The sequence below is a fragment of the Rhamphochromis longiceps genome, linkage group LG7 (assembly GCF_057381845.1).
Source record: "Rhamphochromis longiceps isolate RC_006_pf linkage group LG7, R_longiceps_female_GT1.1, whole genome shotgun sequence".
NCBI lineage: Eukaryota > Metazoa > Chordata > Actinopteri > Cichliformes > Cichlidae > Rhamphochromis > Rhamphochromis longiceps.
The window spans coordinates 13,342,538-13,357,083 of record NC_140563.1 but is presented as its reverse complement, the minus strand read 5'-3'; the positions used below and the strand labels follow the sequence as shown (position 1 = coordinate 13,357,083).

The following is a 14,546-nucleotide window of genomic DNA, read 5'->3' as shown; positions in this document are numbered from 1 at the left end:
ACGTGTCTGAATGAGCATTTGAATTAGGAAATTCACATCAACACATTCAGCCAGCAAATTGTTTATTGAACTAATATTACAAATTTTTTTTTTGCATCATTAGGTGAAACAGGCTAACAATGAGCAAGATGAGAGATATGCATACAAAAAGGTGAAGTGCTGATATGATATTCGGAAGTCATACTACCAATAAAATTGTGCAATACAATTCTGGGAAAAGCAACACAGAAAAGAAACAAAGTAAAGTTAAAAAAGAGAAGACTTTTAAATGTAGCTTATTCTGTGAGGGGGGGGCACTAGCCTTAAAAGAGAAACTGAGTAAACATAAAATCTTACTGTATGAGCCTTCTGACAATGTGTGGACATTTATATATTAAAAAAAGCAAGTTTAACTGTAAACCAATCAAGATCTTTGTGAGAGACCTGCTCTCACAAAGGAAGAAATACAACTATATGCTTCTTTTTCATTTGATTATCAAAATATTTTTTTGTTGTTGTTGCCATTTGTTCATTGGATCAGGTGAACAGTGGGGATGGGATCAGCTGACAAAGCTGCAACTGACAGCAGATCTCTTGTTTCTGTAAACACCTCAAGACAATCTAAAACTAAAACTCGAGCAGGGTGTAAACAACACATCAGTGCACAAAATCCCATTTAAGGAGACTGAAAAGTTTCACTTAACAGCTGATTGATCAAATATAAACAGCGTTTGAAGCTTGGAATATCAGCTTTCCTCCACGCTGCTGTAAGAAACAGGAGATCCCAGTGAAGAGGAAACTTTAAAGTACCCGATTATGAAAATGGAAGAGATATTTGGCAATACGGTGAAAAGCTTCCCTCATATATTTAACATCATATTTCCATTTTTTTTTCTTTTAATACAACAATCATCATGACTTTACAGCCACTTCAAGTGCAGTCAAACTGCGAGTAGGGTACCTGTGAGCCGAGCGTAAATACCAGGTAAACCAATGTCACACTGCCACACTGAGGACAACAAATGCAATTACAATCAGCATTTACACCAGCGGCTCAGAAAAATCTCAAATAAAAACAAATTGCGCACAAGGAAACTGGACCATTTAAACATGTAACACAAACACAGAAAAACCAAGAGCATGCAAAAACTGAGTAACCCACAACAGCGTGAATGGATTAACCGATCCTGCCAATACCAGATACTCAACTGATTAAATCCAGTGCAATACAGTTTGGACTTTCTAGATATGTCTTTGTGAGAACGTGAACAGTTCCTAAACTACTTTAAACAACACGAATAGCAAAATCGATAGCCAATAAAAACCTCCCAAATAAAAATGAACTGATAATGCTTAAAAAACAGACAATACTGGCTCACGTTAGTTTGATGGCTTATAGAAAGTGCACTGCTGCTCAGCAAGTTCCAGATGCTCTTTCTAGAACTGATAATACCATGGAAATGTGGCTTTTGACGCATCCCTTGAAGGAAACTACAACTGGAAATGTTACATACACGCTTGAAGGCCTTAAGACCTAAGTTTCAGCAACGTTTTCATTTCAGCATAAGTGATTTGTGTGCACGCACGTCTCAGTGGCAATTTAGTGGAGGGAAAAATTGTGTGAGTGTAGAAGATGACAGCACAAATGAATGACACAATAATCCTTCAACACATTTAAAAGTCAGCTATAAAAAGGAAATGGATCGCAGCCATTTGTTTGAAAATACTGATTTGTGCTGCAGGTTGTTTTGGCCATTGCATGAACACGTAAGCGTACAGAAAACAGAGGATTTACAAGATTTAATTAAAAAAGAAATGGCAGGAATACTGATAATACTGATAGGCCCTTTCGGGCTTGTGACATTAAGTTCTTTTGATGTGGTTGTTGCTTAAAACGTATAAAGTTGATAGTTCCAGCTCTGATGCAGAGACCAACTCCAACGATTAGGTGTGGGAAAAGCGCTCCGTTCATCACTGCAGAACAGCGGCGCTCTGCGGAGATGATCTCTTTGTCTCCGTGCTTTAGCCACTCAGCCTAGAAATGCGACAAGTCCGAGGTCAGTTTTCCTCCTCGTCGTCGCTGACAAAGCTCCTTCTATCCTGACTCGTCTCTCGCTCCCTGAGGAAGGTCTGTCGGATCGCTTCCAGCTCCGTCAGCTCGAGACGGACTTTCTCCAGGTGGAAGGCGCGCCGATTTTGGATTTGCCTCATGGGGAATGGGTTCATGTCCACAAAGGCAACGCTCATCAGCTTCCTGGAAAATATTTTTTTAGAAGAAAGAAAAACAGCATAATCCTGTGAGCCTGGATTTTTTTTTATGTCTTTGAAATTTAGTAAACCCATGCATCCTTCTTTCAGCATCAAGCATACACCACTGGAGCTGATACATAAAACTTTATTAATAGGTAGGTTATTATTACAGCTCCAAAAATGGCCACTTGAGGCTAGCTCCAAAACAGAGTCTGACCAATAAAATGGTATAAAACAAGCATGCACAGTGCAATTTTAAATGTAAGGGCTGCTACCTATAGCAATCTATTTAACAACTGCATCTCAGCATGCCGCATTTAGTCCAAACCATGGCTGTGCTCAAGCACCGTCTCACAGAGCTGCTGCAACACCTGCAGTGTGAGAAATGAAGTTTGCACAGGCACAAAGCCGATACACTGTGGGTGATGTGATCGTACAATTTAGCTACAGTTCAGGGAGACCCGGGAAGCTGTTTCAAGGTGATGCAGATACTCTGTCCACAGAAACTTCATTCTTTCACAGGACTGGAAATACGAAAACAGTGCAGCTACTGTACCTTGAATCCAGGATCGTGCGTGTGAAGTATCTGAGATATTTGAAGATGGCTGTGGAGTCCTGCAACTTCAAAAACTCCTCTTCTTTGTACTTGAAGAGCGCAAGAGCAAAGCGGAATATGATCTGTGGAGAAAAATGGCGTAAAGTCCTGTGTGACTGTAGCATGAAAATATTTACTCAGGAACATCTGACCTTTCTTCTGTTCCCTAAGCAGGTCCTCCAAATATAGTCAATACCGCCTTAATCTGAGGCAGTTTTGTTTGACTGGGTTCATATCAGGTTTCTGTTAAGAGTTAGGCTCGACAGCTTTAGTGTTTTAACTTGTATCGTTCAATCAACACACAATAGGGCACATTTTTGCTTTAACAAGTTTGCTAAAATGCTTCCCTTAAAAATTCTATAAGGGGATGCTACGTCAAAATCGGTTATTGCATGCGTTTTCTTTTTTTTTTTTTACCTTTTTACCTTTTTTTGCATGTCATTAAGCTGAAAAGTTTAGAAAAAATACAAAACTTTGTAGGGGTGTAGAGTGGGGTTAAAATTTAGCTTGCGTACACAAAAAATAACGATTTATTAAACTAAAGAATTTTGGTTCCTTGGTGGCAATAAATAATTCGTTTAATAGCGTGCAATTGGATCCATCTGGCAAACATGCACGGTTGTGTGCCGGCACGTAGCTTGAGAAGTGATCTCTCGTCACCGGTTAGTCATTAACTTTAAAACAGTTTCCTGCTGAGGCTAGAATTCAGGTTTATGAGAGCAGAATCAAGCCTCTTACCTTTGGTCCTTCAAACAGAAACGCATCCCAGATCTTGAAGAGGATGTCGCTCACCACACTGTCCACAAACACCACCAGGAACCAGTTAAACGTAATGAGGGAAAAATCGACTTTGTGCTGCTCAAAGTGGGCGTGTAGCCGCGGTAGCTTCTCGCTCATCAGATCCTTGAACACACGCTGGTCAACCTGTACGAATCAAACCAGGGCTTGATTTTCTAAGGTGGTCAAATTTAGCAGACAGACAGAAAAACAAAGACTGCTGATGTCTGCATTCCTGCTCTGTAAGTCATCAACAGCAGTCACGTGAATATGATATCACTGACACCAGGGAGGTTTGTCAAATCTAATAAATAAGCAGTACCTTGTCCCTTCTTGTCTCATGGTACAATAAAATTCAACTGTTTTTTTGTTACCTGTGAGCCAAGGAGAGTCTTAGTGTAATAGTCTCTTGGCATGAAGACCTCCACAATAGCTATAAGGGTCCAAAAAGCATCCTCTTGATCTAAATAGAGCAAGGCAATTGCTGCCAGCCTGAAGAAATAACATGCAAGAAAAAGGTTAATGGTTACAAGCCAGAAAAAGAGAGACAGAAAGAAAGTACACACTCAAGCTCTAGTACCTGTTCAGTCCTTGACAGTAGCCGATATCTGGATTCCTCCATGAGAAAGCCAGCAGGACGTTCCTGAGTTTTTGGATGCCGCCTGCACTCGGAGAGGCATAGTGCTTGTTGTTGGGCAAAGTACGCAGCAAGTCCAACTCGATCTGCTTCGAGGCCGGGTTGGGCTTCTCCCTTGCTACGTTTAATAAGGTGTCATAATAGTCTGGGGGCAAGTGGTCACGAAACTTCTTCACGTGGAAAGAAACACACCAGCGCCACACCTTGGAGCGGTGCCCATGTGGCACACCACAACGAATCAGGGCCTTTAGCTCAGGGGAGTGAACCAGGTCTCTGTTCATGGTGCTGGACAGAAAGTTCTCCCACTTGACCCCGACGGAAACCTCCTGATCCGTCATGGACAGGGACTTCAGCTCCAAGGCCCTCACCTTTGCGATCAGCTTCTCCTCCTCTTCCTCCTCCTCGGGGACGGTCTTGAAGCCGTACACGTCATACTCGCTAGCATTGCATCAAGACAGAGAGACAATTCATCAGTGATGCGGGTGAATTCCGAAAGCCGCTCAAAGCTGCAACAGTAACATGTTCACATCCTGGCTTCTGCATGTTTACATCACTGAGCGGTTTCCAGAATGTGTAAATACATTTTTGATGAGCCAAAAAGGGCATGCCTGGGCTTGCAAAGAATTCAGAAACTGAAATACAGATTAGCAGAACTCGTTCTCACAGTCAAAAAACATGCGTATGGACTCTTAATGCAGTTTATTTTCTCTTTCAATAAAAACAACAACAACAACAACAACCAAAAAAAAAAAAAAAAAGCAGTGCGTCCTCTGATGAATTGGTATGGTGCTGGCTCTGGTAGAAATGCTATAACTGCTCAACATTATTAAATAAAGATCTGCTACTTTTGACCCTCATATGATTGACAGTGGAATTTTTTTAGTAAGCCACAGCACTGAGTATGGCACGTAGCTGTGCTAACAACACCTACATTTGGCCATTTATTTTCATATCTGCTATAAATGCCGGAAACCAGACGTGTGGGCTCTCGCAACCTCTTATCAAAACTCAAGATTTCTCTTTTTCCATCCCTAAAACTCTGATCAAGTAGCCGTTTGTAAGTAATTTCTTTTCAAATCACCTCCAAAGCATCTGTTAACGAGGCTTTCGGCACATACCTGACAGTGTTTGGTTTGAAGATCGTGTGCTCCTGCTGGTCTGTGTTCTCGCCCTGCAGTGCATCTTCTAACAATCTGGAGATGACCTCCCGGGCTGGGCTCTGCTCTGAAGACGAACATACCGGGTTCTTCACCTCTTGAAGCAGAACCAAGTACTTACTCTCCACCTGACACAGCTTGGCCTCAAGCGCAGTGCACTGTGGAAAAGAGGGCAAAATAAAGTCTCAGCTTTAAATTTAAATTACGTTTTAGAAGCACCAGCTGAGCTTCACACTGGACTTCCCCTAAACCTACTCAAACTTCCTGTTTCTATTAACAGGATAATGCACCATTAAATATAAAACACAAGAGAGTACCTTTGCTTCTAAAGCCTTTTCTCGACTCTCTGCATTTCTGCGCAACACCGTCAGCTCCAGGATCTCTTTGTTCAGGAACTTGTTCTGGGATTTGTAGCCTTGAAGACTGTCCTGAAGGTGAATAATAAGACAGACGGGGTGTCAAGATGTTCAGGCAGAATTTCAAAAGCTACAGAAAAAAGAAAATCAATGTTGATGGCAGTTTAAGATCAAGATAACTTGAATCTTATTTAAAGTTTTGCCATCTCTACCTTGAGGATGCTCAGCTCCTGCAGCTCTTTGTGAGGTGGTGGTGATCCAGCGTCGTTTGCATTTCCGCTGTGCTCGGAGTTTTCCTGTGACAGCTTCATGATGATCTCATCCTTCGCCTGGATGGTCTCCATCATCATTCCAAGCTGGTCGTTTATCTCCCCCACCTTAAGTTTCAGGCTCTTCAGCTCTTTTTGCAGACTCTCCTTCTCCAGGGCGAGACGCTCCATGTGACCGCACATGGACTGAATCTGACCATCTCGTTCCTTAAGCAGATCCTCCAGCTGTGCAACTTCTTCCTGAGTTGGTACTGAAGTTCGGGTCTGGTCTGAGGCTGCTGACGAATCTGGAGACGGAGCTGGACGGCACCCGGTGGGCCTTTCGCTCTGGGAGGTCCTTAAAGTCTGCTGCAGTAGCCTTACCAGCTCCTGGATGATAACACATCATTACTGTAAATTAAGCATGGTATATTATTTACTAGGGCTGCCACGATTAGTCGACTAGTCACGATTACGTCAACTATCAAAATCGTCGACGACTGATTTAATAGTCGACGCGTCGTTTGAAGCGTTGTAAGATCACAAAAGACACAGGAATAAGTAGTGGGACTTAAGAGTGTAATAACGGACTAAAACAGAAGATGGCAGCACTGCATGTACAAGGATGCCAGCTGCCGTTAAAGTAGCTCTGTGCCAGTGTTGCCAACTTAGCGACTTTGTCGCTATATTTAGAGAGTTTTCAGACCCCTTAGCGACGTGAAAGCGCGTATGGCTTTTACTCTCAAAAAGCAGCGGGTGCTGTAACGCAGTCAGTTCTTCTTTTACTCTTATGCTGTTTTGTGGATCACAAGGTTTAAAACTACTTATAAACACACACACCAAGTAACTCCACCAGAGTGCCTATTTCGAGTCACTTTTTCCGATCCAAGCCCGGGTAAAGGAGCAGGGTTGGAATTGTGACATTAAAAAAAACAATAATTGCTAAAAGAAATTTAACTTGTAGTTCTAAATAAACTCTAAATGCATTTAGGACGTTTTTAACTCACTTTATGTCTCTTCCACGATGTTATTTCTCTCTCCAACAACATAGGTTACAATTAGATTAGCATGACCAATTATGTAAATTAGGCGATAACGTCATTTAGCGACTTCTAGCGACTTTTAGGACAACCAATAGTGATTTTCCTCTGTTCCAGAATTCATAGCGCAGCCCAGCTCAGTTTCCAACAATGGCGGCAGCTAGTTAGTTTTAATATTACTCTTATTATTCTTTCTGGGTCACAAAATAAACGTTTAACATATTTTAAGACGAGAATGTAACTGTGTAAACCTCAAAAATATCCGCTCAGTTTATCAAGACACCACATATTTTCAAAAGCGCTCCGACGTTTTCGGAGACGTCTGTTACCCACTAGCTCGATAGCTAGCCGGGGGCAAGGCTCACTAGAGCCCGTGAGAACACCGGACTCCCGGCTAATTGTTTTCAAACCCACCCCTGTCTTTCGCTACTCAGGTTAGACATATATAAGTCATTTAGATAACTTAAAAATGTTATTGTTTGGCTTTTTTTTAGTATTTTATTTGTTCCTGAGTAAATCGGTTTGGCTGAGATTAAAGTTGTAGTTTTTACACAGCTGAATAAACATCAAGCAGACTGATTATCAGAAGTGTGAGATGCTCGAGAATATACTCCGGTGTCCCGTTATATTTTAGATAGCAAGGAGTTTATTAAACTTCACTGAAACAATGTGCAAATTTCATTAAAATTTAATAAACTATTATCTTATCTTTATCTTTAGTTAGCACATACCTTAAACACTTAAAGCTGTAAGCTAATGATAGTTATATAAGAGCAGATGCATGCTGGTGCAATAAGCTATACGTTTTACACCCAATGGATGCACGATCTGATTAGTCGACTAATCACAAAAATAATCAGTGACTAGTCGACTATCAAAATAATCGTTTGTGGCAGCCCTATTATTTACAGAAAACATCAATTTGTTACACTTTTTTTCGTTATCATGCTCCTGGTACAGATTTCATAGGAAAACAACTATCAATCTTTTGACCAGGAAGTAAAGCACAGAGGTAAAAAAAGGTATTCACTAAGTAAGTATTCACTCTTCTGCCTAGTCACAGCGGTTTTGACCAATCAGCCAACCTTAAAATAGAGGGGGGAAAAAAGAGAACAGAAAATAAAGAGAAGGAGTGCGACAGCTGTGAATGCTGTCTGCTGTTTCTTTGCTTCTTGCTAAAACATGACTAATCATTTGCTGACTTCTTGTAATAGTGAGAGTATCAGTATTATACCAAGGCACTTGGTCAGACACCACAAACCTAGGCTTGTGGTGTATAACAGACACTACAAACAGGGATCATTCACTTTCAGTAGAAACAGAATATTACATTTTTATCCGATCCAATCCATAGACATGTGTTATGCTGTTATAAATAACAGTAGTAGAAGAGATCCAACTATACCTTCTGGGTGGCCAGCTCTTCCTTGAGTTTAGCCTCTTCCTGCTGCAAGTGACTCAGTTCTTCCTGCTGCTGCTGGCTCTGGAGGCGAAGCTGCATTTCCAAAGACTTGCTGCCGTTACATTCCACCGGCGAGCTTTCGGCACTGCGGCCTAACTTTCCAGAGCCCAGCAAAAGCTTCTTAGGCCGCGAGGGGTTGCGCACAAAATCAAAGGTAAACGCCGATCCAAAGGAATCTGAGGGAAAACACAAGTTCATCAGCTGTTATCTGTGACCCTCGGGAGAAATGTACGCTGAGGATGAGTGTTAAACCCTGGCAGAAGGGTGGGTGGGAGTGGACGTACGTCTGTGTGTGTCCGGATGATGTTTCTGTTCAGTAAAGTCCTTTGGCGGATCCACGAGCTCCCATTCCTCCGAGGGACTGTTGCTAGTGTAAAACACGCTGCGTCGTCCCCCACGCAGGTGAGACATGGAGTTCCTGACAGAAATCAGGAGATTTTTTTTTTTTTTTTTTTATTTCACAGGTTTCTCACACATTTCATTGCAACAAAAAAAAAAAGGGGGGGGCGGTCTTTAGAGATTAAAGAAAACACGGTATGAAAAGTGACAAATCCACAGAGATCTACGATGAACCACAGAGGAAAACTGATGCTGCTGCAAAAGGCCGACGGGATTGCAGCGTTGGACAAACAGAGAAAAAACAAAGATAATAAACACAAAGGCATTTTTGCAAGAAGCTAACATTTAGAGGAAAAAGTAAAGCTAATGGTGTCAAACTTGTTTTTCACACCTCACCATTGCAACATGTCAACAACTGTTTCTGCTGTATGCAACACAATGAAGCGCAAGTCTGCCTCACACATCAGCTCTCTATATATATTTTTATAGATATCGGATGTGTTTAAACCACACGTTTCTGACTTCCACCTGGCAAAACCAAAGTGACTAAAGAGCGCTCGTGCTTTTCTCAAACTTTATGGGTATAAACGTGACAAAAGCAGTTAACGTCACAGTACTGGAGTATTCTAAAGCCACTTCTTTTCTAATCGGGGGGAGGGGTTTCTAGCTCCGAGAGCTGCAATTCTCGCAGATTCAGTCACATATCAGGCAGCTACTATACTGATACCTTTGTTACTGTCAAGTCAAGTCAAGTCAAGTTTATTTATAGAGCACATTTAAAAACAACCAAGGCTGACCAAAGTGCTGTACAGTAAATACAGATAAAAATACAATAGAACACAATTTCGTAAAACACCTCGCTGATCAAATAAAAAAATAAATAAACAAATAAATTAAACCTTTCTAAAAGCCAATGAAAAGAGGTGAGTTTTAAGAGCAGTTTTAAAAGTTTCTAGGCTTTTGGAGAATCTGACGTGAGGAGGTAAACTGTTCCACAGTCTGGGTGCAGCCACAGCAAACGCCCTCTCTCACTTTGTCTTTAATTTATACCTGGGAACATCTAAAAGCATCAGATCGGCTGACCTCAAAGATCTCCTGGGGCGATAAGTACTAAGGAGTTCTGACAGGTAAGAACTGTGTATAAAAGGCACCGTGGTGTGGGTTTAGGAGCAGTGAAACTCTGGGACTCCAAGACTCCCTTAATAAGGGACACATACAAAGCAAACTCCAGTCTACATGTCACATTTTTAGGATTGCAGCATGTTGCCTCTTTTCAATAGATGTGTTGTACATCTCAAAAAGGGGAACTGCTGATGGTTGCATACTAGAAAAACAAGTGAACCATGGATGTAACCATTTCCTCTACTGCAACCAGTGTCTGGATGAACTAAGAAGTGCTTTCTTTGCTCAACACAGCAGACAAACTAGTCGTGCCTGTTTGGCGGCGACCTTAAAAAGAAAAAAAAAAAGAACAAGATTTTATAGAGCTGTATACTTGCGTACAGATTATTTCCTGGAAAGCTTTCGTTACACTTACCTGAGCTCCATGCCAAGGTTTTTCAGGGAGAAATTGAGGGGGTTCGTGGAGGGCCCTCTGGCTGTCTGGGCTCCCACCATTCCAGCGCCCTCTGTTTCGTCGTCCATGGAGAAATCACTGCGGACCTTCTCCATGGTTTCACATGGCTTCTCAAAGCTGAAAGCATCTGAGAAAAAAAAAAAAAGACCAAAAGAACTTAATTATCTGTTCTAACGAAACAAAAATCAAATCAAAATGACACCAAAGACTGACTTCCCAAGAACAAGATGCACAGCCGGGTGAAACCTATGCAAGTTAATACCTGCTTTCTAACGATTACTTCTTTCTCAGACCACCAACCCCCTTCTTAACATGAAATTAATTAGTAAAAAGAAGCTTTTTTATTTGTTAGATGTGTCATAAAAAGTGATGCTACTGCAGAAGTGGTTTAAACTGCCAGCAGGGGGTGTCTGAGTCATACTTGGAAAAATGAAGTCTGTCTGTGGGAAAACACCTCTTTCTGCTTCCTTTGTCTGTGACTTCAGTAAACACTTTCCTGATGAGTTCATGATGTCAGGCTCTAGTTGTTAAGCTTCAATGAATACTGCTTCGTTTTCATATATTATGCTTCTACTTAGACTAAAAAATAAAAAGGATGATTAAGCAGCGGATGCGCTGGCCTACCTTGCGAGTGACAAATCACTTCCATATGAGTGTGCGGCAGGCCTCCATTTCTCATCGACCCATGCCACATCTGGCTTTAAATCATCGAGGTAGTGATATTAATAATGCTGTGAGACTTCACACACAGACTGTGGCCAACAACATGTAGTGCAGCCAGCGCCACGCACCTATGATCAGACTCGCGTGGCTCTGATAAAATCTTTGAAGTCTTTGAAGTGGCATCTCCAAGAATGAAAATAAAAACCAACGTCCTTTATATGTCTAATTTATTATGTCTTTATCATGTGTTACTATGTCTACTTCTGAACCAGTTTTAACTTCTGAACGTTGCAGCACGGTTTCCTTTTAGAGCTTCAAAAGTCGACACTTACTTAGACTTGCTAAGCCCGGGCATGTTAGTCTTTCGCTATAAAAAGTGCGACATAAAAACACAGCTCAAGGGATCGTTTCAGCTGACGCCAGACATCGCTGATCTCACAGCTCTCTCGTGCACTTCACTGCACCGAGCAGGTTCAAGGCGAGACCGAAAAGCAAAACGCAAATGAATACGAGAACAAGGAACAAAAGAGTGTTCATTCTGAATCGTCAGAGAAATCAAGAAGTCGCGGAGGGTTAGACGAAACACGGCGACAACAGCACTGATAAGCGGTAATATCCAAGGCGTTTGTGGCTTTTGAAGACAGATGTGCACCGAGAACATTCTGGGAAAGAAAGACATGGACAGGAAAAGGATTCACAGGTCGTTTCACTCAGCTAATCACAAAGCATGCAGAAGAATCCCTGTTTGCAAATGTAAACAGGCTTAAAAATGCTTGTGTCCTCATTAAAGTCCTTTATTAGCCACAGATATGGATGTACATATTTTCTTTTCCACTTCTGCTGGATAACAAATGAGATTCATATTTTATGTAGAGTCCAACAGATACTCATTCAAACATATCAGCACTGGCGTATACAGTCATTGGCTACTTAATTAGGTACACCTTGCTAGGACCACGCTGGCCACCATGTTGCTTCTGGAGCTACATAACAACAAGAAACATTCCTCAGAGATTCTGGTCCATGCTGACATGATAGCATCACACAATTACTGCGCACACATGATGCAAATCTCCCGTTACAGCGCATCCTAAAGGTGCTCTGTTGGATTGAGATCTGGTGACTGTGGCCGTTTGAGCACTCACTGAGATCTTCAAGACCATTCAAACGCTTAAATCATCAGCTTTGCATGATGCAAGCTTTGAGACATGTCACACAATCAAACTGGAAGCCAGCATCGGTGACTGTGTTCTGATGGCTGCTGCGGTAATAAAGGGATGGAAATGCTCAGGAACAATGCTCAGGAAGGCTTTCCTGAGTATAAACAATGCTCAGTTTTTATTAACGCCACCTGCAGCAGGCTGTACTGACATAAGGCAAGATGACACCATGCTTTCATGGTGTTTATGACAAATTCTGACCCTGTCAATCTGACATGCTGTGAAGTGAAAGACCCTCGTCTGCATACTTTTCTTCTGTTACTGTTCCCTTCCCATCAGTTCAAATGAGTCTGGTTGTTCTCCTCTCAACAATTTATATTTAAAAAAAATTGGAAAACAAATAAACATATCATTTTTGTCACAGACCATTACTTGACTGCCTACTTTATATTTGTTTAGATGTGAGGTTACGATACCAGCGCCTTTGCGTCACAGCTCGAAGGGCTTTCTGCTTAAAACAAAACACAAGCCGAATGATGTCAATCTGAACTTTTACCCTTTCGAAACACTCAAACACTTTCCTGCAGAAACTTGGTAACAAAATACGCGAGACTCTTGTGATTTGTAGCGCTTGTGTAAACTTTCAGTTGTTGCCCGGATATGATGAAATGACCGACTGATAACATATCCACTGTATGTGTGAGTGCGTGCGAACCTGCCTACCATTATCTTTGCCTACAAGGCCGGTGTGAGGATAGGCCAGCGTCGGGGAGCTCCAGCTGTCTCTCTGACCAGAGCCTCGCATGTTACTGTACTCCCAACGTTTCTGCTGCAACTGCTGCAGCCAGTAGTGCATCACCTGCTTACTGGGAGCCTAGAAGGACACAAACGCACACTCAATTAGACTTTAGATCTTTGAAATCTTTAAGCACGCCATTTTAAAGACAGCAAAGTGAGCGAGATGACGTTTTAAAAGGCATCTCCATGAGGAAATCAAGGCAGCGACAAATGGAAAGGGAAAATGAGGACAACTTGACACTATTAGGATCTGTCATGTGAATGAGCACAGACACTGGTTTCAGTCTCAGTTCCAGCTCTCTCTCTCTTGGTATTAAGCATAGACACTTAAAAAAATAATAAGACAGACTAGAACTGACTGAGTGAAACCAGAGGCACCTGTCTTGGTGCTGAACCCGTCACAGTCATATGACAGCACCAGGACACCGTCACATGAGATGCTGTGACCCGTGAAGGCAGATGAGCTCCTGTGTAAAAATGTCTAAACACAAAACAGAGGACTGACGGTGTTTGCAGGCAATCAGCTGGAAGAATGCGCTGATTAAGCGCTTGGTTTGTGCGAGAAATTGACTTGTCTTTTAAAAAACAAACAAACGGATTTTCTTCTTCTGATCGCGTCAGAATCGCATCAGATCACGTTGTTGCCGAGCAGAAATATGTACTTTGTTGCCTAAAAACAGCTGAGTCTAAATCTGTTTTCTTTAAAGGAAAGAAGAGAAGGGCGTGTCTGCCTTTTCCAAACGAGAAAGGAAGTGACAAATGACATGAAAAGCAGACCTCGTTGCAATGCTGTCAACACACGTTTAATGAAAGAAAGAAAAGTTCCTACCTTAAGTAGAAACTCTTTGTCGGCCGTGCGGATCTCAAACTGACCCTCTTCCCCGTCCAAATCGTAGCTGAAACACGCATCGCATATTTCGATGTGTCCGAGCGGCAGGGCATCCTGGGGAGACTTGAAGTAATACAAATAGCATTTCCTCGGATCATACACAAACCACTTCGGCTTGTACCCCCTCAAGGGCCCCTTGCCGGACAGTTTGTTCAAGTAGCCACACAGTTTGGAGGCCTGCTCCTTCGCTCCCTCGATGTCGGCCACATCCACGGACCTGGAGTTCACGAATCGCGAAGCCGTGCAGGAGTGCGCCTCGCTGCCATCCTCCTCTTCGTGCATCTTTCCTCGAAGTTTCTCCTTCTTGCAGCACAGCGGATGCCCACTCCTGTTTCCATCCACATGACTGTCCGTTTCTTTGACAGAGGAGCATGGGACATGTAGTTCAGCTCCGAGGATGACGTGGTTGGTTTGCTGGTTGGGGTGGAGTGTAGCGGCTCTGTGGGCCGCTAGGTGGCGGTGTGTGATCAGATGAGCAGCCAGCTTTGAGGGCTAATGAGCAGCAATCCTCCAACGAATTGTAAAGAAAAAAAAACTGTAATCAAAAGATAGAAGAAAAGATATGAGGCCTACATAGGAAAGAAAAATAAAAAATGCATTCTGTTATCTGCCCTCGGCAC

General features: G+C 42.3%; 1 protein-coding gene across 1 annotated transcript; it reads right to left on the bottom strand.

Annotated features, from left to right (window-relative positions):
• Window positions 1–53: 53 nt before the first annotated feature.
• tbc1d2b (TBC1 domain family, member 2B) lies at window positions 54–14,468 on the bottom strand. Its single transcript, XM_085412253.1, has 13 exons — window positions 13,867–14,468; window positions 12,963–13,113; window positions 10,378–10,543; window positions 8,786–8,919; window positions 8,445–8,677; window positions 5,964–6,389; window positions 5,713–5,823; window positions 5,357–5,553; window positions 4,182–4,676; window positions 3,976–4,093; window positions 3,563–3,748; window positions 2,786–2,907; window positions 54–2,233 (listed from the first exon to the last, which is right to left on the bottom strand). Exons 1-13 carry the CDS (start codon window positions 14,206–14,208, stop codon window positions 2,038–2,040), a joined length of 2,877 nt encoding a protein of 958 aa, XP_085268379.1. The 5' UTR covers window positions 14,209–14,468; the 3' UTR covers window positions 54–2,037.
• Between the last annotated feature and the right edge of the window lie 78 nt (window positions 14,469–14,546).